The sequence below is a fragment of the Oncorhynchus kisutch genome, linkage group LG5, assembly GCF_002021735.2.
Source record: "Oncorhynchus kisutch isolate 150728-3 linkage group LG5, Okis_V2, whole genome shotgun sequence".
NCBI lineage: Eukaryota > Metazoa > Chordata > Actinopteri > Salmoniformes > Salmonidae > Oncorhynchus > Oncorhynchus kisutch.
Genome location: NC_034178.2, coordinates 37,645,652 through 37,670,547, shown reverse-complemented (window position 1 = coordinate 37,670,547; position 24,896 = coordinate 37,645,652). Strand labels below are relative to the sequence as shown.

The window sequence follows — 24,896 nt, the reverse complement described above, 5'->3', positions numbered from 1 at the left end:
ATTAATTGTTTATGGTTCATTGAACAAGCATGGGAAACAGGGTAAACCCTTTACAATGAAGATCTGTGAAGTTAATTGGATTTTTAAAAAATCGTTTTTTGCTGTTTATTTACATTGAGGCAGAAGACACATGAATGAGTTCTCTATGCTTTTAACAAAGTAGTCTAAAGCAATGGTGTTTGCTTTGCCTAGCCCATTTGAGACCACATTATTGAACCACAAAGACAAGGAAAAACATACTACACATTTATATAATAGCAAAAATGTGATTTTATTAGACACTTCAATGTTTAAGCTTTGACATTGGTACAATGGTTTCAGACAGTTTATTTCAATAAATTACTGCACATCACCCCTGCATCCATTCAGGCGTTGACATAATGGGCTGACACTCTACTGACAACTTATGACTGACCATCTAGAATTCCTGCTCTCTGAAGAATATTCTCATAAGTCAAACAATTTGACCCATTTTTGATAAAGTAAATAGCAAAACAAGTGCTTACAAACAATTAGCCTAGAAAATGGCTAAACATATGCATACATTACAAAATGTAATTCTGTTTAAACTGACATTCACAGTATCTGGTTTTGTCAGCCCAGTTTACCCAGGCCTGTAGACAGGGGGCATTTCTCCTAAGGTTGGAAGGGGTACATTTCACAAGTTTCCCAACAGTAAGCTGTTGATAGAATTTAGAGGTGTTCAGTTTGTACCAGTCAATAATAAAAACAGGTTTTTGTACCATTATCATAATGATGATGATTATTATTATCAGTATTATTGTGTGTGGTGCTCTGACAAAGGCTAAATACTGGCCATTCCCTGTGTGCGCACACACACACACACACACACACACAACAGTGAGACATGATAGCAATCAAACAGTATGACAACGGTCTCAAAATGCCCTCCTGGTAACAATTCCACATTCCCTTTTACAGCGTGGCAGGTTCATGGTATAGGATAACATACTGGGATGGAAGGGGGGATAACAAATGATTCTAGGAATTGAACCACATTCATAACAAATGTGTATTCAAAGGATCTGGACCTTTAGTTGAACAAATAAAGAATATTGAAAACAAATGGAGCTGAGGCACAGTGGAGGATCTATTCCCTAAACCAAAAGGCAACTGAAGTGCAGCAGCTTGTTGGTAGCAGGTGTTGGAACTAGTTCAGGGAACAGAGCACAACATTTTCAAGGAACAGTATCAGAACAAATGTGATCTACACTGTTCCTGAACAGAACCGTTATTATAAAAGCATGGGAATCGGTTAATAACATTCTTTTACGTTCTGGCAAAAAAATGCAACAAAGCAGCTATGCAAAGCCCTCATTCTGTCACTCAGAAACTTATTCCAGTGTCTGCCTGTCAGCTGGAAATCTTTACCAGTGTGCGCGCGCGCTACTGTAGCCTACAGAAATTACAAGCAAGATTCAGAAATTAGGGAGAGATTTTTTAACTAGAGAAGAATGTATTCACTTTTTCAATGTTAGTTAAGGATACTATAGTTATCACATTGGATTGGATTTATTAACTACAAACGGGAAAGACATGTTTTTATTTTCATTCTGGTGCCGCTCTGCACAGCTTGTTAGCTAGCTAGCTCTGGTCCAACGTTAAGCCAACTCTCTGAAGTTCAAAGATCCTCCATAGAAGACACTCTTCCGTAGGTTGAATATTTGTGGGCCTAATTCATATAAATGCATGTAATAAACAAGATGCTCAGCGCTTCAAGCCAAGCCTCCTCTGCTCTCTCTCACTACACAAACAAATTAGCATCTCGCGCCTTAACGTCTGTCCAATGAATGTAAAAAAATAACTATAGCTTACCCGTTCCATAGCAAGCTGCTCTATCCGCACTAATTGGTGAAGTCATTTAATGTTGGCGTGAATAAAAAAAGAATAAATCACATGTTTAAAAGGGAACAGTAAGGAACGATATAAATCAGTATTTTTGGAGGTTCAAACAGCTTCAGAACTACATTTCTTGTTGTAAAAACAAAATAAGAAAAAAAGGTTATGTTCAGAACAAAACAAAGGGAACAAAAATGTGGTTCTAAGCCCTGGTTGGTACAGTGCTTTCAGTAAGTATTCACAGCCTTAGACTTTTTCCACATTTGGTTGAGTTACAGCCTGAATTTAAAATGGATTCAATGTTGATGTTTTGTCACTGATCTACACACAATACCCCATAATGTCAAAGTGGAGATATGCTTTTAGACATTTTTACAACTTCATAAAAATAAAAAGTTGAAATGTCTTGAGTCAATGACATACCTCATCTCATCCACACATACAATTATCTTTAAGGTCCCTCAGTCAAGCAGTGAATTTCAAACACAGATTGAAGCACAAAGACCAGGGAAGTTTTCCAATGCCTCATAAAGAAGGGCACCCATTTGTAGATTGGTAAAAATATCCTACGGTTAAGTTATTCATTACACGTGGGATGGCGTATCAGGCATCGTTCCTAACTCAGTTGATGGAGAGGAAGGAAACCCCTCTGGGATTTCACCAGGAGGCCAATGGCGACTTTAAAACAGAGTTTAATGGCTGTGATGGGAGAAAACTGAGGATGGATCAACAACATTGTACTTACTCCACAATACTAACCTAACTGACAGAGTGAAAAGGAACCCTGTAAAGAATATTTAATATTCCAAAACATGCATCCTGTTTTCAGTAATACTGCAAGGAATGTGGCAAACCAATTAACTTTTTATCCTGAATACAAAGTGTTATGTTTGGGGCAAATCCAATACAACACATTACTGAGCACCACTCTCCATATTTTCAAGCATAGTGGTGGCTGCATCATGTTATGGGTATGCTTTTAATTGTTAAGGACTGGGGAGTTTTTCAGGATAAAAAACTAAATGGAGCTAGGCGCAGGCAAAATTTGAGAGGAAAACCTGGTTCTGTCTGATTTCCACCAAACACTGGGAGATGAATTTACCATTCAGCAGGACAATAACTTAAAACAAAAGGCCAAATTTACATTGGAGTTGTTTACCAAGAAGACAGTGAATGTTCCTGAGTGGCCGAGTTACAGTTTGAAAGTAATTTTCCATAAATCTGCAAACATTTCTAAAAACATGTTTTCACTTTGTCATGGGGTAATTGTGTGTAGATGGGTGAAAATCCATTTTGAATTCAGGCTGTTGTAACAACAAAACGTGGAATAAGTCAAGGGGTATGAATACTTTCTGAAGGCACTGTAGTTAGTACCATGACAGGTGGGAAAGACTTGACATTCCATGGCTATGTCAGAAATAAGTCGCATTTCCTGACTAGGATTTCTTACGTTCCTATTGGGTTACATGTACCGAGTCTGTTTCCAGAGGTCATTTATGATGAGTACAAAAGTGCTTAAACATCAAAAACCTAGATTAATATCCCAAACACTTCCTTGTCATAGGTGTTACCATATCACGTACCAAAATAAATACAAATTAAAGCTTCCTTCATAAAATACCAGTAAATATGAGTTATGGTTTAAGGCCATGATGGCAGCATTTGCGTTTGTCAAACAACATTCAAGTGCAATAAAGTGTTCCATGGTATGACAAAGAGTGTACGATAGCTCTCACAAATCTCTGCTATACTACGAGTCCCGTTTGTGGTTTCTTTGATCATGCAATAAGGCACCGCAGTTGAAGCTGGTAAGTAGAGGCTTTTAAAAGAGAGAAAAAAATACCATCACTCCGTTCTTTGTCATGCACAGAATAAATTCAAATACTCTTTGTAAAAGTTATATAATATATATGAAAACTCTTATGTACAGTTAATTGTCCAATGGTATATATCTATTTTGCTCTCTTTCACACATTACTGTAAAACATTCCCTACATTTGCATGCTTCAAATGCAAGTCACATTTGGAGCTAGGATTGGTTGACCTCCCAGGGGAAGGTTTTAAGTATGTACAGCTGATACGCTCAAATGGGACGCCACCCACACAAGCTCTGCCTTCAAACCTCTGGATGCCACCCCCCTCCCAGCTCCCACCCTGTTAGTCCAAACAGGGGAGGGGATCAGATCTTGGCCTCTCTGTTTGAGGTAGCAGTTCCCAGTGCAAAGAACAAGTCCACTCAGGGCTAGTGAGTCTATTAGTGTCCGGGTGGGGAGGGCCTGCTAGTCGCTGGCGCTCCTGAGGGGGGTGCTGTCACTCTGGGAGGCTCTGGGAGTGTGTCCGTTGGACAGTAGAGTCTGTCTGAGTTCTGGCTCACGATCTGTGTCCAGTGTGTCTTGGCATCTTACGGTGGCGAGTTTCACCGGCTTGTGGAAGGCCTCCTCCTGGGATGGGGAGCACACTAGAGTTGTGTGTCCCGTCCTGTTCACTGAGGAACCTGGGAGAGAACAGAGAGAGAGAACAGAGAGAGAGAAGAGAACGCCACGTCAGCCAGTCATTGCACATACACTTATCAAGACATCTATCTGTACAGAGCTCAAGGCTATGGGTTATGAAATGCATCCATATTGCTACGTTTACATGATGAAGCGTAGATCGACATTCCAACCACCAAAATCCTCCCAGATGGTTCCTTGCCAAAAGGTACAGGATCCCAGGACAAGACCCATCTTGCTCCTCTGTGAGTGTGGCAGCGATGGGAACTCGAGGCTGTTTTTCATTTTTACTTAAGGTGGGAGGTATCCTACCAACTACAGTAGAATACACTCTCAAATATAGGCCGCAGACTATCCATCATGTTCCCTTCATGGTGATTCATCATGGCAGGGTCATCTACACAACTAAGGGCTCCAACCACAGGTTCTCCAGCATTCCCCATCCTGTCCTCAACAGTGTGGAATAGGAAGCTCGCTCTGGGATCCTGAGTGGCGCAGTGGTCTAAGACACATCTCAGTGCTTGAGGCATCACTATAGACACTTTGTTTCGATTCCAGGATGTATCACAACCGGCCGTGATTGGAAGTCCCATAAGGCAGCACAGAATTGGCCCAGCGTCGTCTGGGTTTGGCCGATGTAGGACGTTATTCTAAATAAGAATTTGTTCTTAACTGGCTTGCCTAGTTAAAGGATGGTTAAATAAAAATAAATGTAAAAAAATACCTTTTCTGTTGTGGTGGTTTCTCTGTGATGTAAATTCAGGTGGCGAGGAATCCCTTCTGACTCCGTTGGGGGTCCCGTTGGAGAGGGGTCCCGTATCCACCCCTAGGGGTACAGGTACACTGTAGTCCATGGGGTGGGGGTGTTGTTGGTACTCCAGGCCTACAGGTCCCAGCCCCTGGGTGAGATAGTCGAGGTCTGTCTTGGAGTAGCTGTTTCCGTTCTCCATACACTCTGTACACACTACAGCCCCATTGTAACCTACACCAGCAAATTAAGAAAACATCATTATTAAGGCGCCTACACTTTCCCACAATTCCATGAATTTAGAGTAGACGTAAAGCAAACATTCCCTGATAATTGGAGAATTGAAGGTTCATATGGGAACCAAGCTGAAGACTTTACCTGTGTTGTCTATGTGTCCGTTGAGCGGAGGTCCAATGCTAGCCTCCACGCGGATACACACGTCCTGGCGCTCCGAGAGGGTCCCCTGGGAGGACAGGTAGCTGGGGACGTCCGGGGGCACGATTGTCTCATCTGGGAGGGGAGGAGAGGGGACAGATAACATTAGCACCAGCACAAACTACAGTCAACAACAGAAAATGGATGGTGAACAGCCATTTCCTGTGATAACTATAACTATATGAGAGCCCTCTCACCGGTGTTGGTTACGCTGCACTCGTCACTCTTCTTGCGCGTCTGGTAGATGATGCACACCCACACCAGCGAGGTCACCACGATGCTGGTCACCACAGCGATGACGATGATGCCCATAGTGACGGTGCTGGGGCCGGACGGGGCGACGCAGCCGGTCTGGCGGACACTCAGCTGGCTGTGGCCGCGCTCTGTGCCCAGCGTGTTAGACATTACACACGTGTACCTGCCAGCGTCCTCTAGGGCGGCGCTGCCGATCACCAACAGCTGGTTGCCGGGGGTGAAGTGGTGTCGGTCGGAGGAGCGGAGGGGCTCGTCGTTCCTCAGCCAGGTGATTTTGGGTGGGGGGCTGCCCAGGGCCTTACACTGCAGGGCTACAGTCTCCCCCACCACTACACTATGGTCCTCCAGCTCTTGGGCCAGGTGGGGCGTCTCTGTAGAAGGGAGGGAAAGGTCAAAGTCTAATAATCCCACTAGCGCAGACAGGTCATTCCCAACTCTACTTATTACTTTAAACAACATTTTGACAACTGGTGATAGTCCATCACATTTTGTTCAAGTTGATGCATTAATGTACACTACTGGAATAGAGCTGAACCCTGTGTTTCCCAGATAACTTCTCAGCAGCGTTAACACTGAACAGTGTGTCTTATAGGGGATTCTTGTGTAGTGACGTCGGGGACAACCGTAGCATTTTAACTAATTAGAAACTTCAGCTAACCACAAGCGTTTTGCAACTCCATAGCATGTCAGTTAACCTTTCCCCTAACCCTTTTCCTAACCTTAACCAGAGGTTAACTACGCAAAATATCCTAACTGCTACGTCAATTCTCCTAAATGCTACATTAAATATCCTAACCGCTACGTCAATTCTCCTAAATGCTACATTAAATATCCTAACTGCTACGTCAATTCTCCTAAATGCTACATTAAATATCCTAACCGCTACGTCAATTCTCCTAAATGCTACATTAATTATTCTAACCGCTACGTCAATTCTCCTAAATGCTACATTAAATATCCTAACCGCTACGTCAATTCTCCTAAATGCTACATTAAATATCCTAACCGCTACGTCAATTCTCCTAAATGCTACATTAAATATCCTAACCGCTACGTCAATTCTCCTAAATGCTACATTAAATATCCTAACCGCTGCATTAATTCTCCTAAATGCTACATTAATTATTCTAACCGCTGCGTTAATTCTCCTAAATGCTACATTCATTATTCTAACCGCTACGTCAATTCTCACAAATGCTAATGACGCAAAACAAGCAGTTCGGGCTGTCAATGACAGTGAGCATATCGTGTACATAATTCTAACGAGCGTTTTGTGGAGGCGCGTCCAAAATTGAAAGACAAACGCAACACTTTTGTCAATCACCTATCAATTATCACGTTGGAATCAATTGCGCGAGGTTAAATGTCCTGTTAAAACTAACAACTCACCAACGCAGTAAGTGTAAAGCAACACTTTTCTTGTTAATTACTTGCATCAATTTCGCACTGAAATCAATAGAACAGGGGGAAATGTTTCGGTATAGCGCTGTTTAAACTAACACTATTCAAAGGCAACAAGGACACTTGGAATAACCTGTGGTTATGGTTGGTTGGTTAGATAAGAATTTGTAGAAGGCTTCTATCTATATTTTGGAATGGCGGCTGTTGATTTTGGGAGGCTGACATCACGGAAAATAAAACAAATGACTTTTTCTGTTAGTTGATTTCAATGAATTACGACCCGCCATAGAATATCAACAGTGACAACGGTTGGCTGCTTTTAAGTGATAATTAGACTTTCAAATGCATGTATTTTTATAGAGAGACCACCCAGATTTATCCATTCCATTTGAGAAAGAAAATGATAGCTAAGTTCTAAGACCTGATATTGTGTCATCGTGTTGAATATAAACGTCTATATCCCCCCAATTAGGTCAAACCGTCAGCTTGTGTAATGTAGTAATAAATACTGTCCACATGTAAATATGTGGACAGTGTGTGTGTGTGTGTGTGTGTATACAATAAATATACACAAACACACACACACACACACACACACACGAAGTCGGAAGTTTACATACACCTTAGCCAAATGCATTTAAAAACTCAGTTTTTCACAATTCCTGACGTTTAATCCAAGTTAAAAATTCCCCGTCTTAGGTCAGGGAGGCTCACCACTTTATTTTAAGAATGTGAAATGTCAGAATAATAGTAGAGAGAATCAGTTATATCAGCTTTTATTTCTTTCATCACATTCCCAGTGGGTCAGAAGTTTACATGCTACCAAATGCTAATTGAGTGTATTGCCTTTAAATTGTTTAACTTGGGTCAAAAGTGTCAGGTAGCCTTCCACAAGCTTCCCACAATAAGTGGAGTAAATGTTGGCCCATCTCTCCTGACGGAGCTGGTGTAACTGAGCTAGGTTTGTAGGACTCCTTGCTCACACACTTTCAGTTCTGCCCACAAATGTTCAATAGGTTTGAGGTCAGGGCTTTATGATGGCCACTCCAATATCTTGACTTTGTTGTCCTTAAGCCATTTTGCCTCAACTTTGGAAGCATGCTTGGGGTCATTGTCCATTTGGAAGACCCTTTTGCGACCAAGCTTTAACTTAATGACTGATGTCTTAAGATGTTGCTTCAATATATTCACATAATTGTCCCTCCTCATGATGCCATCTATTTTGTGAAGTGCACCAGTCTCTCCTGCAGCAAAGCACCCCCACAACATGATTCTGCCACCCCTGTGCTTCACTGTTGGGATGGTATTTTTCGGCTTGCAAGCCTCCCCCTTTTTCCTCCAAACATAACGATGGTCATTATGGCCAAACAGTTCTATTTTTGTTTCATCAGAACAGAGGACATTTCTTCAAAAAGTACAATCTTTGTCCCCATGTGCAGTTGCAAACCATAGTCCGCCATTTTTATGATGGTTTTGGAGCAGTGGCTTCTTCCTTGCTGAGCGGCCTTTCAGGTTATGTCGATATAGGACTCGTTTTACTGTGGATATAGATACTTTTGTACCGGTTTCCTCCAGTATCTTCACAAGGTCCTTTGCTGTTGTTCTGGGATTGATTTGCACTTTTCGCACCAAAGTACATTCATCTTCAGGAAACAGAATGCGTCTCCTTCCTGAGCGGTATAAAGGCTGCGTTGTCCCATGGTGTTTGCTATTGTTTGTACAGATGAACGTGGTACCTTCAGGTGTTTGGAAATTGCTCCCAAAGATGACCCAGACTTGTGTTGGCCTACACATTTTTTTCTTGAGGTCTTGGCTGATCTCTTGTCAGGCAAAGAGGTGCTGAGTTTGAAGGTAAGCCTTGAAATACATCCACAGGTACACCTCCAATTGACTCAAATTATGTCAATTAGCCTATCAGAAGCTTCTAAATCATTTTCTGGAATTTTCCAAGCTGTTTAAAAGGAACAGTCAATTTAGTGTATGTACACTTCTGACCCACTGGGATTGTGATACAGTGAAAATTAAGTTAAATAATCTGTCTAAACAATTGTTGGAAAAATGACTTCATGCACAAAGTAGATGTCCTAACCGACTTGTCAAAACTGGTTGAAAAACGAGTTTCAATGACTCCAACCTAAGTGTATGTAAACTACCGACTTCAACTGCACACACACACACACACAGAGAGAGAGAGAGAGAGAAAAAAAGTACTGTTGGTCCCATGTTTCATGAGCTGAAATAAAAGATCCCAGAAATGTTACACATGCACAAACAGCGTCTCAATTTGTGCACACATTTGTTTACATCCCTGTTAGTGAGCATTTCTCGTATGACAATATAATCCATCCACCTGACAGGTGTGGCATATCAAGAAGCTGATTAAACAGAATAATCATTACACAGATGCACCTTGTGCTGGGGACAATAAAAGGCCACTCCAAAATGTACAGTGTTTTCACACAACACAATGCCACAGATGTATCAGGTTTTGAAGGAGTGTGCAATTGGCATGCTGACTGCAGGAATGTCCACCAGAGTGGTTGCCAGAGAATTTAATGTTCACTCTACCATAAGCTGCCTCCAACGCCGTTTTAGAGAATTTGGCAGTACGTCCAACCGGCCTTACATCCGCAGACCACGTGTAACCATGCCAGCCCAGGACCTCCACATCCGGCTTCTTCACCTTCGGGATGTTTCAAGACAAGCCACCCACACAGCTGATGAAACTCAGGAGTATTTCTGCCTGTAATAAACTAATTCTGATTGGCTGGGCCTGGCTCCCCAGTGGGTGGGCCTGGCTCCCAAGTAAGTGGGCCTATGCCCTCCCCACCCATGGTGTCGGAGGGGATGGCTGCCGTTTTACGGGCTCCGAACCAACTGTGCCATTTTGTGTGTTTCTTTGCTTTGTTTGTAACTTACTTTGCACATAATGTTGCTGCTACTGTCTCTTATGACCGAAAATAGCCTCTGGATATCAGAACAGCGATTACCTCGAACTGGACAAAGCGAACCATATACTGTTTGTACCGGGACCAGGTCCAAATCCCCGTCATTCGCGTGAAAAAAAGACGCAGGTACAGGGGACGGAGATCGGGGTGCCAAGTGAGAATTTGTCAGCGAGTGGTTAATGCGGCTCTACCATCCTTTCTATTGGCCAACGTGCAATAACTGGAGAATAAACTGGATGAGCTTCATTCAAAACGCAGACAAACAAATCTGACCATAAATCTATCCTCCTGATTCCTGCTTACAATCAAAAACTAAAGCATGAACTACCAGTGACTCGTCCAATACGGAAGTGGTCAGATATCGCGGATGCTACGCTACAGGACTGTTTTGCTAGCACAGACTGGAATATGTTCCGGGATTCATCCAATGGCATTGAGGAGTATACCACCTCAGTCATCGACTTCATCAATAAGTGCATCGACGACGTCGCCCACAGAGTAAGCATACGTACATATCCCAACCAGAAACCATGGATTACAGGCAACATCTGCATCGAGCTAAAAGCTAGAGCTGCCACTTTCAAGGAGTGGGAGACCAGGTGTCCGCTCGGTGTCCTCCGTCGAAACTATTGCGTAATTTCCAGGTGCGTGCATTTTTCCATTTTGTTCAGAGGAGAAACCAAACTGCCACGAGTGATTTATCATCGAATAGATATGTGAAAAACACCTTGAGGATTGATTCTAAACAACGTTTGCCATGTTTCTGTCGATATTATGGAGTTAATTTGGAAAAAAGTTTGCCATTGTAATGACTGAATTTTCGGGGGTTTTTCTTAGCCAAACGTGATGAACAAAACGGAGCGATTTCTCCTACACAAATAATATTTTTGGAAAAACTGAACATTTGCTATCTAACAGAGTCTCCTCATTGAAAACATCAGAAGTTCTTCAAAGGTAAATGATTTTATTTGAATGCTTTTCTTGTTTTTGTGAAAATGTTGCCTGCTAAATGCTAGGCTTAATGCTATGCTAGATATCAATACTTACAGAAATACAGAAATGCTTGTGTAGCTATGGTTGAAAAGCATTTTTTGAAAATCTGAGATGACAGTGTTGTTAACAAAAGGCTAAGCTTGTGAGCCAATATATTCATTTTATTTCATTTGCGATTTTCATGAATAGTTAACGTTGCGTTATGGTAATGAGCTTGAGGCTATAATTACGCTCCCGGATACGGGATTGCTCGTCGCAACAGGTTAAACAGGTCAACATTCAAAGGCAGTGGGGCCAGACGGATTACCAGGAAGCGTACTCAGGGCATGCGCAGACCAACTAGCAAGTGTCTTCACTGTAATTTCCAACCTCTCCCTGACAGTCTATAATACCTTCATGTTTCAAGCAGACCACCATAGTCCCTGTGCCCAACAAAGCGAAGGTAAACTGCCGAAATGACTACTGACTAGCACTCAGGTCTGTAGACATGAAGTGTTTTGAAAGGCTGGTCATGGTCACATCAACATCATAATCCCGGAAACCCTAGACCCACTCCAATTTGCATACCGCCCCAACAGATCCACAATCTCAAATCGCACTCCACACTGCCCTCCCTCCCCTGGACAAAAGGAACACCTATGTGAGAATGCTGTTCATTGACTACAGCTCAGCGTTCAACACCATAGTGCCCACAAAGCTCGTCACTAAGCTAATGACCCTGGGACTAAACACCTCCCTTTGCAATTGGATCCAGGACTTCCTAACGGGCCAGGTTTTAAGGGTAGCCAACAACACATCTACCACACTAATTCTCAACACCGGGGCCCCTCTGGGGTGTGTGCTTAATCCGCTCCTGTACTCCCTGTTCACCCATGACTGCATGACCAAGCACAACTCCAACACCATCATTAAGTTTGCTGACGACACAACGGTGGTAGGCCTGATCACCGACAACGATGATACAGCCTGTAGGGAGGTCAGAGACCTGGCAGTGTGGTGCCAGGACAACAACCTCTCCCTCAATGTGAGCAAGACAAAGGAGATGATTGTGGACTAAAGGAAAAGGAGGTCTGAACACCGCCCCATTCACATCGACCTGGCTGTAGTGGAGCGGGTCGAGAGTTTCAAATTCCTTGGTGTCCACATCAACAATAAACTATCATGGTCCAAACACAAGACATTTGTGAAGAGGACACAACAACACCTTTTTCCCCCAAGGAGACAGAAAAGATTTGGCATGGGTCCCCAGATCCTCAAAAAGTTCCACAGCTGCACCAATGAGAGCATCCTGACCGGTTGCATCACCGCCTGGTAAGGCAAATGGTCAGATTCCGAGCAGAAGGCGCTACAGAGTATTGCATAAAGCCCAGCACATCCCTGGGGCCTAGGACCTATATACTAGGCGGTGTCAGAGGAAGGCCCAAAACATTGTCAAAGACTCCAGTCATCCAAGTCATAGACTGTTCTCTCTGCTACCGCATGGCAAGCGATACCAAGTCTAGGTCCAAAAGGCTCCTTAACAGCTTCTACCCCCAAGCCATAAAACTGCTGTACATTTTTTTTAAATGGCAACGCGGACTATTTGCATTGATCCCCCCCCACCACCACCACACCCTTTACACTGCTGCTACTTGCTGTTTATTATATATGCATAGTCAATTTAATAACACTACCTACATGTATAATTTACCTCAATTAACTTGAGTAACCTGTACCCCTGCACATTGACTCGGTACCGGAACCCCCTGTATATAGCCTCATTAGTTATTTTATTGTGTTACTTTTTATTCTATTTTTTACTTTATTTGGTCAAAAAAAATATTGAACTGCATTGTTGGTTAAGGGATTGTAAGTAAGCGTTGTATTTGGTGCATGTGACAAATAAAATGTTATTTGATGTTGGGTTTATATTTTTGATCAGTACATCTTAATTTAGGATAGTAAATACAAATAAAAGATTCCTCACTAGTTTAACCATTTAGAGATTTTAAAAAGGCTCCTAAGCACAATTGAACCAGGCTCTCTACAGCGTCCATAGGTCTGTGCAGCAGGCTGAACGTTTGACGCCCCTACTCTTAGACAGAACTTTCCCTCTTAGCAGGAAACAAAATGATTAAGAGATCTCACTTCCTCCTCTCCCACCCTCCTTCCCACTCTGTCCCCTCCCCACCTCTTCAGACAAGGCCTCAGCTCTAAGCTTTCCTCATACATGACTAAACATTACAAAGCAACTCCTGCGGGCTATTGCTCTCTCATATCCTGTGAGGTGTTCTGCACTACGACAGTACGACATACAGTGGTGTAGACCAAGCCCTTACACATCCACAGTACTTGACAATGTAATCTCAACTAGCCTCAGTCCTCACACTTCCAATAGAAGCCCCTCCAGGAGAAATGAGGCCTCCACCCTGAGAGAAGGGTAACAAACACTCCTCTGTGAAGTCCCCCTATCCCACCCTCCCCCATCTGACCCCTACCCTGACCTCTGACTCAGAGGAAGGCCACAGCTGCCAGAAGCCATTCATTCTTTGACCAAGGCTGACCAGTTCACAACTGGCTTTAGACCAGTTTACAAGTGTTCATTTTTAGTCAGAAGTAGTATCTATATTATGGTCACCTGAACCATGAATCCTCAAACATTGTAAAGGGGCATGGCCAGCAGTCAAGTCCTACCCAGCACGATGAGAGAGGCGTTGGCAGACACGGTGCCCGCTGTGTTCTTGGCGGTGCAGCTGTAGACGCCCATGTCCTCCAGCTTGACGTCCATGATGAAGAACACGTCATCGTCAGGCATCACGTGCATCCGCCGCTCGCGTGCCGCCGGGAAGTCCGTGCCTCCGTCCTTTTGCCAGGCGATCTCAGGGGTGGGGTGGCCCTCGGCCGCACACTCCAGCTTGGCAGTGGTGCCCGTACGGATGGTGTTGTCTCGAGGGGTCTTCACAAATGTAGGCATGACTGTGTGGGAATGGAGATGAGACACGTGGTTGGCCACAACAGAGAGAAATCGGAGGTTAACACAACAGCTAAATAACAGTCCCTACCATTTTGCAATGGAGTGTAGAGAAAGTATGGCAGTTTATTTATTTTTAAAGGACATTTCCTGCAATTCTACACATTTTGTAATTACTTATGTCGTACTGTTCATATGATATGTGAGATTGACTAACAAAATTAATGAGCACTGAATGTGTGCCCAGTTGGTAATTAAGTGATGATTAGGTCTACTACAAGGTTTAGATAGCTGGACTACCTTACTTAGCAATCCCAACAAATATTAGCTGACATGTGCTAATTGAGTGACTAACAAGTGGAAAACTGCAATACTACATTTTGAAATGGCACCTTGTGTAGTCTACTTCTCAACAGTAAACTGAGAGCATTTTTATTTGTATGTTTGGGGGTCGCGGGCGCCCTAGCAGGCTCAGGGCCATACGCACAGTAGTCTGCGTATAGAGAGAGGCAGCTCTGCTATCATTGCATAGAAGTTAAATTGGGTTGGGGAGATGGCTTGGGAGAGGGTTTCATTTGGGTGGGCAGGTCAGCCAGGAAACCAAACTCCAGACTGCCAGCAAACAATCAGTCAGCATCAGTTAGCCTAACTGACAGGGTGTGTAATATATGGGCACTGTCAGCACCACAACAAGCCTAAATCAATTTGTTAGAAATTCCACCCTGAGAAACTCACACAGAGAGATGCAGAAGGACAGAGAGAGTGAGACTTTGTTCAAGCTAAGAATTACCACTAATCTCATTCTGCCCTGTTATGGAGTTTAATTGTGCAAAATATCTACAAAATCAGCACATTACAGAGGGGAAATTATCCAAACACACAAACAAACAAACCAGGGCTGTCCCAGAAAACAAGAAAAATAAAAACTTGCTCACCCGAGAGTCGCTGTTCTTTCGACAAAACGATTGGTCAAAATGTTTAAACTTATTTTTCCATATACAGGGCATTCAGAAAGTATTCAGACCCCTTGACTTGTTCCACATTTTGTTACGTTACAGACTTATTCTAAAATTGATTAAATGTTTCTCATCAATCTACACACAGTACCCCGTAATGACGAGGCAAAAACAGGTTTAGAATATTTCGCAAATTTATTAAAAATAAAAACAGAAATACATTATTTACTTAAGCATTCAGATCATTTGCATTGATACTAAAACTGAGCTCAGATGTTTCCATTTATCATCCTTGAGATGTGTCTACAACTTGACTAGAATCCACTTGTGGAAAAGTCAATTGATTGGACATGATTTGGAAAGGCACACACCTGTCTATAAGTTCCCACAGTTGACAGTGCATGTCAGAGCAAAAACCAAGCCAATTTTCCAATTTTCCGTAGAGCTCCAAGACTCTTCCTAGAGCTGGCTGCCCAGCCAAACTGAGCAATCGGGGGAGAAGGACCTTGGTCAGGGAGGTGACCAAAAACCTGATGGTCACTCTGACAGAATTCCTCTGTGGCGATTGGAGAACCTTGCAGAAGGACAACTATCTCTGCAGCACTCCACCAATCAGGCCTTTATGGTAGAGTGGCCAGACAGAAGCCACTCCTCAGTAAAAGGCAAATGACAGCCCGCTTGGAGTTGCCAAAAGGCACCTAAAGACTCTGACCATGAGAAAAAAGATTCTATGGGCTGATGAAACCAAGATTGAAATCTTTAGCCTGAATGCCAAGCGTCACGTCTGGAGGAAACCTGGCACCATTCCTACGATGAAGCAATGTGGTGGGAGCATCATGCTGTGGGGATGTTTGTCAGTGGCAGGGACTGGAAGGCTAGTCAGGATCGAGGGAAAGATGAAATGAGCCAAGTACAGAAAGATCCTTGATGCTCCAGAGCGCTCAGATCTCAGACTTGGGCGAAGGTTCAACAGGACAACGACCCTAAGCACATGGCCAAAACAACACAGGAGTGGCTTCGGGACAAGTCTCTGGATATCCTTGAGTGGCCCAGCCAGAGCCCGGACTTGAAGTTGATCAAACATCTCTGGAGAGACCTGAAAATAGCTGTGCAGTGACGCTCCCCATCCAACCTGACAGAGCTTGAGAGGATCTGCAGAGAAGAAGAAACTCCCCAAATACAGGTGTGCCAAGTTTGTAGCGTCATATCCAGGAATCGCTGCCAAAGGTGCTTCAACAAAGTACAGAGTAAAGTCTGAATACTAAATGTGATAGTTTTTTATTTTGAATACATTTGCAAAAAATTCAAAAAACCTGTTTTTGCATTTTCATTATGGGGTATTTTTTGTGGATTGATGAAGAAAAATTATTATTATTTTAAGAAATGTTAGATTAAGGCTGTAACGGAAAAGTAAAGTGGTCCGAATACCTTCTGAATACACTGTGTATGGGATGATGTATAATGCCAGGCATATTTAACAGTCAGGCGATTGATTATGGACCTAATTAAATTGGAGTTTCCTCTCTCCTCAATTTTCTTAGACAATTAGGTTAAGGCAAGGGCTGTTTCCTCTTCTCTGCTGCCTCCGCCACATTGTTCTCAGTCCAATATGATGGTTAACGTTGCTATTATGCACATAGTAATACAGGGAAAGGTGCCAATTCTATGGCGGACTGATGAATATGTTTCAGAACCGCGGACAGCGGCCGTATCCAATGTGGGAGAAAGTGCATTTGTTATAGAGTGATATTCGTTTTTAATAGATTTATTAGATTTATTAGTGTTGCACCATTATTTTTACATAATATAACCATGTACAACTCCAACATCACATCTTAGAGCAGGAGTGGGCAATTCCAGTCCTCGAGGGCCTGATTGGGGTCACAGTTTTGCCCCAGCTAACACACCTGACTCCAATAATCACCTAATCATGATCTTCAGTTTAGAATGCAAGTTGATTAATCAGCTGTGTTTGCTAGGGATGGAGAAAAATGTGACACCAATCAGGCCCTCGAGGACTGGAGTTGCCCACCCCTGTCTTAAGAGTGACGGACTGTGACATCCCCGATTAGTCCACAGAGACAGGCGCGAATTAGACAGGTGTCTTGTGCACCATGCGGCTGCTCGTCTAAAGAAGTCTTAGTCGACCAATAGCCTACCGACCAAGCAATCGACCAGTCAACTAAATGGGGTCAGCCTTAAAACAAACACCCACACATTCACAAATGCAATCTTATTTTACACTGCTGCCACTCACGGTTTATTATCTATGCATAGTAACTTTATCCCTACCTACTGTACATGTACAAATTAACTCAATTAACCTGTACGCCCGCACATTAACTCAGTACCGGTACCCCCTGCATATAGCCTCCACATTGACTCAGTACCGGTACCCCCTGCATATAGCCTCCACATTGACTCAGTACCGGTACCCCCTGCATATAGCCTCCACATTGACTCAGTACCGGTACCCCCTGCATATAGCCTCCACATTGACTCAGTACCGGTACCCCCTGCATATAGCCTCCACATTGACTCAGTACCGGTACCCCCTGCATATAGCCTCCACATTGACTCAGTATCGGTACTCCCTGCATACAGCCTCCACATTGACTCAGTACCGGTACTCCCTGCATACAGCCTCCACATTGACTCAGTATCGGTTCTCCCTGCATACAGCCTCCACATTGACTCAGTACCGGTACTCCCTGCATACAGCCTCCACATTGACTCAGTACCGGTTCTCCCTGCATACAACCTCCACATTGACTCAGTATCGGTACTCCCTGCATACAGCCTCCACATTGACTCAGTACCGGTACTCCCTGCATACAGCCTCAGTACCAGTACACCCTGCATACAGCCTCCACATTGACTCAGTATCGGTACTCCCTGCATACAGCCTCCACATTGACTCAGTATCGGTTCTCCCTGCATACAGCCTCCACATTGACTCAGTATCGGTACTCCCTGCATACAGCCTCCACATTGACTCAGTATCGGTACTCCCTGCATACAGCCTCCACATTGACTCAGTATCGGTACTCCCTGCATACAGCCTCCACATTGACTCAGTATCGGTTCTCCCTGCATACAGCCTCCACATTGACTCAGTATCGGTACTCCCTGCATACAGCCTCCACATTGACTCAGTATCGGTACTCCCTGCATACAGCCTCCACATTGACTCAGTATCGGTTCTCCCTGCATACAGCCTCCACATTGACTCAGTATCGGTACTCCCTGCATACAGCCTCCACATTGACTCAGTACCGGTTCTCCCTGCATACAACCTCCACATTGACTCAGTATCGGTACTCCCTGCATACAGCCTCCACATTGACTCAGTACCGGTACTCCCTGCATACAGCCTCAGTACCAGTACACCCTGCATACAGCCTCCACATTGACTCAGTATCGGTACTCCCTGCATACAGCCTCCACATTGACTCAGTATCGGTTCTCCCTGCATACAGCCTCCACATTGACTCAGTATCGGTAGCCCCTGCATATAGGGGACTTGCTGTCCCCAGTCCACCTGGCCATGCTGCTGCTCCAGTTTCAACTTCCACCTGACTGTGCTGCTGCTCCAGTTTCAACTGTTCTGCCTTATTATTATTCGTCCATGCTGGTCATTTATGAACATTTGAACATCTTGGCCATGTTCTGTTATAATCTCCACCCGGCACAGCCAGAAGAGGACTGGCCACCCCACATAGCCTGGTTCCTCTCTAGGTTTCTTCCTAGGTGTTTTTCCTAGTTTTTCCTAGCCACCGTGCTTCTACACCTGCATTGCTTGCTGTTTGGGGTTTTAGGCTGGGTTTCTGTACAGCACTTTGAGATATCAGCTGATGTACGAAGGGCTATATAAATAAATTTGATTTGATTTGATAGCCTCATTATTGTTTTTGTATAGTGTTACAAAAAAAAAAAAAACTTAATTTAGTAAAAATTTTCTTAACTCTGTTTTCTTAAAATGGCATCGTTGGTTTAGGACTCGTAAGTAAGCATTTCACGGTACGGTACCTGTTGTATCCGGCATATGTGACAAATAAAACTAGATAAAAAAATAAATAAACCAGTCATACTGGGAGACCGTTAACCCTTCAGGGCCTGGTAGCGTACCGTTGACAGTAAGGCGGGCCTTGGTGGAGTAGGAGGAGCCAAAGTGGTTGGTGATGATGCACTGGTATCGGCCCTCGTGGGCGAAGGTCACATGACGCAGGTGCAAAATGGTGGTGTACTCCATCACCCCCCCGGCCTCATGCACCGCCCCGTGGTTAGCGCGCAGGTGGGCAAAGTTCTCCACCTCAGCATGACGGAGCAGCTCCTGGTCTTTGCGCCAGGCGAAGGTCATAGGTGAGCTGCTGCTGCTGGCTGCCGTGCACATGAGGCGCACGTCACTACCCAGAACCGTCACTGTGGTCTCTGGCTGCAACGTGATCTGGGGCTTAGGCAGGTCATCTACAGGAGAGAGAGAGAGACGGGGCGAGTGGAGAGACGGGGGGAGTGGAGAGACGGAGGGAGTGGAGAGACGGAGGGAGTGGAGAGACGGAGGGAAGACAAGAAAATGAGATAAAACATTTGGTTACAAAGAATAATGCTTATCTCAGTGACAGAAGATATATACACAAAAGTCTAGTTTAAACACAAACACACAAATATAAAGACAAACACGGATTAGCACATCGCAGCTCAAACAAAGACACACTACATCAAGACATTTAAGGAAAATCACACAAACATAAACAAATACACACATATACTGTAAACACCCTGAGCTGGAATCTAAAACACAATCTGGTCTTAGCTGCTGCCTGCACTGTGTCAGACAGAAAGCAACTGTACACCCCCCCACTACTCACCACAGACAAATCTGTCTGGTGGAGCCTGGAAGACACTAGTACCCTTCAGGATTTCGGGGTGGACACAGGTAGCCTCTACGCCAGTCTGTAGCCCCCGGGTCATCAGCCACTCAGGGAACCAGTTGAGCTGACAGTCACACAGGAAACTGTCACTCTGGATGAGCCTGGGAAAGGAGGGACACTGTTAGGGCTAACGACTTCTATTCACTCTCTTTTATAGACTAGCTTTGATCTGTACATAATTCACTTATTCCATGACTGCAACTGTAAGGTGTATTCATCATTGTGGACTCACAGGTTCCTGAGGCTCCTCATCTTGCTGAAGGCCTCTGGCTGGATGGAGCGTATGGCGTTCTCTCCCAGGTTCCTGTGGTGACATTAAACAGAGGGCTGCCCATCAGCACTGACAGAAAGGGGACATTGGTACACACACAGCTGTGTCACGGCCAGCCAGGGATCGATGTGCCTTCATTTATAAGGGCTTATTTTAAACAAGGTGCAAAGATTCAGGCATCACAGACCAAGGATACTCAGCATTTCAATCACTTTTTTCCTAATGGCCAGAGCCTGTTTAAAGTAATGGCCAGAGCCTGTGAAGGGACTTATATAAATTCCATTTATTCTACGAAACTGACCATATGCTCAATAACTTTGTTCCCCTGCACCAGGAAAAAAGGCCAAAGTTGAAGTTGCCTCTGTAACGAGAGGGAAGCAGCTGGCCCCACAAACTGCCCGTCTTCTCCTTTTCCAAAGATGCTATTAAATTGCTAGCAGCACTCTCAGGCAGCTACTTTTGGCAGCCGATCTCGGGGTCGCGCAGTGCATTGTGGGATACTCACAGGTGCTCCAGGGCCTCCAGTCCTGAGAAGGCTTTCTTGGCCACTGACTTGATCTTGTTTCCAAACAGAGTTCTGCAATTTCCAAACATGAAGGGCGCCGATAAACGGGAGAGAACACGGGGGAGGGAGGGAGGGGGGAGAAAAAAAACAGGCACAGAGAGAGAAAGAGAGAGGATGAATGGGGTAAGGGGAGGGAAGGAGAAGAGGGAGAGAAAGGCACAATTAGTGGGGCTGAATCTGATAAGAGCAGAGGATTGAGGTATTGGAAATCCGAACTGTGTGGAGATTAGGAGGGTGAGGGACTCGGCCCTGCTCTGCTTTTCAAAGACCACTTTTATCTTTATTTGAATTTAATAGCGATGACAGGGGGGGGGGGGAGCACATGAAAAGCAGGTTGTCTCACTGAGGGACAACACAGCTTGTAGAATAATAAAAGCAGCCTTGTCAAGGCCCGGTTCAAGCAAGGAACACGCAGCATGCCCCCTTCTGGGGGTCTAATCTGGGCCGCTCTTCAAAAGACACCCCTCTACCCTCCCTCTCCTGCGCTTCCGTCCCTCCAGCCTTCCTCTCTCCACCTTCCTTCCCAGGAGAAGCGGGTGGACACAGGAGGCTGGTTCGGAGTTCAGACCCCTGCATCAGAACACTTCAATCCAGTCACGCCTCCTCTACTCTCCCCCTCTATATGGACCCACCGACAATCTACACTGTGCAATGTAAATACAAATCATGTTTCAAAAACCATTGGGAGTGCATCTGTTTGGTTACCATTGCCATTGGGGTAGATGAGCCAAGACTCAGATGCGTCTTCTTAAATTTTATCCAAAATTGTCCAAGCTGAACATTCTCAGATTCCTGTTGGTAATCAGGTGTTCTTTAGGACAGCCAGGGACCCACGGTCTTGGGGGCCTCCAGGCAGATGACTGGTCATGGACAGGACCTGTCAACTCCTGACAGAGATGTCACACCTCTGCTCAGACCTCTACTGACCGCCACATCAGCCAGAGCCCCGTGGTTCTAGACCCTACACAGGGAGATGGGCTGAACAGGCCTCTACTGACCACCACATCAGCCAGAGCCCCGTGGTTCTTGACCCTACACAGGGAAATGGGCTGAACAGACCTCTACTGACCACCACATCAGCCAGAGCCCCGTGGTTCTAGACCCTACACAGGGAAATGGGCTGAACAGACCTCTACTGACCACCACATCAGCCAGAGCCCTGTGGTTCTGGACCCTACACAGGGAGATGGGATGAACAGACCTCAGTACAGAGGAGAACAACACCTCACTGGAAGTCACTGCATTTCCATCAAACTTATCTTCTCTTATTTCTAACATCATTTTGCACATCTAGCCATTTACATGGCCTATCCTTCCAATCACATTCTATTCAAGTAATCACATTCTGGAAATAAAACAATCCTAGAATGACATCACACCAACATATCTACATTCAATACATTCATATATTTTACCTCCTAAAACAAACATGGGAAAATAGTAGTTGTTGTGAGAGCACAAGTTAACCTAGAACAATCTAAGAGCACAAGTTCTCCCATGTGGGGATACTCACAATCCGATTTGGGAGGGACATATTGCGTGTGGAGGACACGGATGTCCCTCCCCCCTCTCTCTTTCTCTGTGTTTTTTCCCAGGGTTGGTGAGTGTTGTTTTCCGGTGGGATGGAGGGATTGTGCCAGCGTTGGGCTGCGGAGGGCCGCTCCACTACACCACTGGACAAAAGGGGCGGGGGGGGCGGGGAGACGGGCCAATGTGGTGTTTGATGTTGATGACCGCGCCCGCCCCCCAATTTCACCGTCTCTCAGTCCCTAACAACAGGCAGGCAGGGCCGTGGAGCAGAGAGAGAGGAGCAGGGCTAGAGATGGAAAGACCTGCTGAGGATCGTCCCCAGCAGGCCAATAGAAAAGCCCTTTCAATAGGCTAGCACTCACACAGGGAACAGCCTTGGTTGGACACCAGCTTTTACATAGGATTGTTTAGGCCCCAGTATGTTAGGACTCTATGTTTATGGTGGTTGAGTTTCTTCATCCTTTAACTAACATTTGACATTGAGTCTAGATGCTGTGATTAAAAGGTTACACGAGAGATCCGTTTAACCAACAAGTGAAGGCAGTTCAACTCCCACCAACAGACAACCTCTGAAGTTGGACACAATAGCAGTTTAGAGTTTGGTAAACCGAGATGAAAACCAGATTCAGGCTTGTTTCAAGTTTCAAGCCAATTGCTGATAGAATGTCAATCTGCAAGCTTCATGAAAAAGCCTAATAAAACTCAGAGCAGCTCTTAAAGTCATCTCTCAGTGTTATACTTCCAAATGACGTGTGGGGCCCGGAGGGTAGCAATAGAATGGAGCTGGTCCTGTCTAAAGCCAGGTCTGGGAGAACTCGATATAGACTATAGGCAGTGGACAGGCCTCAGAAGGGAACTATGGAATTGCAGTAGAAACCCCTTCACTCTGGACTGAAGGAGCTGTCCACAGAGCTGCATACAATCCCCTACCAGTGGCAGGTCAGCCAGCTCAAAGGGACCGATTCTGGGCAGAGAGGGGGAAGAGGAGATGAGAGAAGGAGGGGGGATACTCACAGCTTGTTGAGGCTGTCCAGTCCAGAGAAGGCCCCATTGGTGTCCTCTATTGTGCCTGAGATGTCATTATGGTCCAGCTCCCTGTAGAGAGAGAAAAAAGAAGGGATAAGGAAGATGGAGGAGGAGGAGGAGAGCAAAACAGGCCTGCCAGAGCTGAAGCACTGTGTAGCCTTGGCAGAGATGGGGCTGGAAGTTACGGGCTACCCCTCCAACCCCCACAAACCCTCTGCACCTGGTCTAAAGAGCTAGCCTCTCTCCTGCTCTGCTCTGCCAGCCAAGCACATTCTTTCCTTTGTGAGGAGGGAGGTGAAGGCACAAAACCCAACGCAGGCAGAATCATGTATAATTCATGACAGCATGGAGAGATTGGCGGGTACACATTGCCTTTGGATACAGACAGTCAGCGCCTGAGTGTGGTGGCAGGTATGGCAGTCCCAACACAGACTCAGAGCCTAATGAGTATGAAGAAAGACCTTAGTCATGCCCACGCTGAGCCAGAAAGAGACTCAATAAAACAACAGCTTTCACTTTGAGTCCACCGGGAAGTTTCCAAACACATGTTGAATGCAATTAATTAGCTTTCCTGACACGCTACCTCGAACGGCTGAAGTCATCTGGGCCTAAGGACCCGTTTGAATAATAATTTAAAACAAAAAAACAACAGCCGAACAAAGACATGAGTCGCCGCTCTATCGCATGCTTTGTTCCCTGTGCCGACTTTCTTTCAAACTCTGAGAATCCTGTGAGTCTGATGGTCACCCACAGCCCCTCCCAACCTCTCCACCCTTCCCTAATCCCCTTCGGTTCCTTTTCCTCCATGGCCGGACTCGGCTGCCAATTTCCTATTCTTTCTGGCTGGCTGAGCGTGAAAGGCCGGTGCCTTCTTAATGCAGGCAGTGGCCGCGGGCCCCTGAGGACTGACCCCCCGGCTGAAAGGCTCGACGTTTCTGGGCATTCACACCCACCGCGAACCTCCAGCCCCACGCCTCTACGGCCAGCAGCGCTACCCAATTAAAGCTGCCTCGGCTCCCTTACAGCCAGGGCCCGCGCCTACCCAGCGCTTCACTGATTAGATTAGACCTGCCTCAGAAAGAGAGGGAAGGAGAGCGAAGAAGAAATGGGGTGAGCATAATGGGAATAGGAAGTAAAAAGAAGACTGCAAAAAAAGGGGGAAAAGGATGGGTGGAAAGGGTACGAAGAGGCCAAACAAAGCAAACAAGTAAGAAAGGAAAGAAAGAGACCAAGAAAGAGACCAAGAAAGAGACCAAGAAAGAAAGGAAGAAAGAAACAGCGTCTGAGAGAGGGGAGCCAAACAGAGGGCCTCTCACACAGCTGAACCCCCTCCCCCCAGCCCAATGCTCCCTCTGCACCAGCAGAGAAAGGCCTGTATATGCCTTGGCTTGTCACCCCACTGTGAGAAAGCAAAGGCCCGACTCTTTTCTCTGACTCTCTGGGAAGATCCCGGGCCAAAAAGACGTTAGTAGAAGGCCTTCGCTTTCAGGAAGCCTCTCTTTCCGCCTGTTCAAAGTCTGTATAGAGGGTGGGGG

The 24,896-nt window shown here is 45.2% G+C and overlaps 1 protein-coding gene across 1 annotated transcript in view; it reads right to left on the bottom strand.

Annotated features, from left to right (window-relative positions):
- Positions 1 to 252: 252 nt before the first annotated feature.
- Positions 253 to 24,896, bottom strand: part of LOC109891010 (leucine-rich repeats and immunoglobulin-like domains protein 1) — a 53,508-nt gene continuing 28,864 nt past the window's right edge. The window contains exons 9-18 of the mRNA XM_020483243.2: positions 23,350 to 23,430; positions 20,746 to 20,817; positions 20,202 to 20,273; positions 19,907 to 20,070; positions 19,167 to 19,505; positions 13,806 to 14,087; positions 5,733 to 6,161; positions 5,479 to 5,610; positions 5,077 to 5,334; positions 253 to 4,354 (exon numbers count right to left, since the gene is read on the bottom strand). Coding sequence (XP_020338832.1) covers positions 4,140 to 4,354; positions 5,077 to 5,334; positions 5,479 to 5,610; positions 5,733 to 6,161; positions 13,806 to 14,087; positions 19,167 to 19,505; positions 19,907 to 20,070; positions 20,202 to 20,273; positions 20,746 to 20,817; positions 23,350 to 23,430 — 2,044 coding nt within the window. The 3' untranslated portion in view covers positions 253 to 4,139. The remainder of the gene's footprint in view (positions 4,355 to 5,076; positions 5,335 to 5,478; positions 5,611 to 5,732; positions 6,162 to 13,805; positions 14,088 to 19,166; positions 19,506 to 19,906; positions 20,071 to 20,201; positions 20,274 to 20,745; positions 20,818 to 23,349; positions 23,431 to 24,896) is intronic.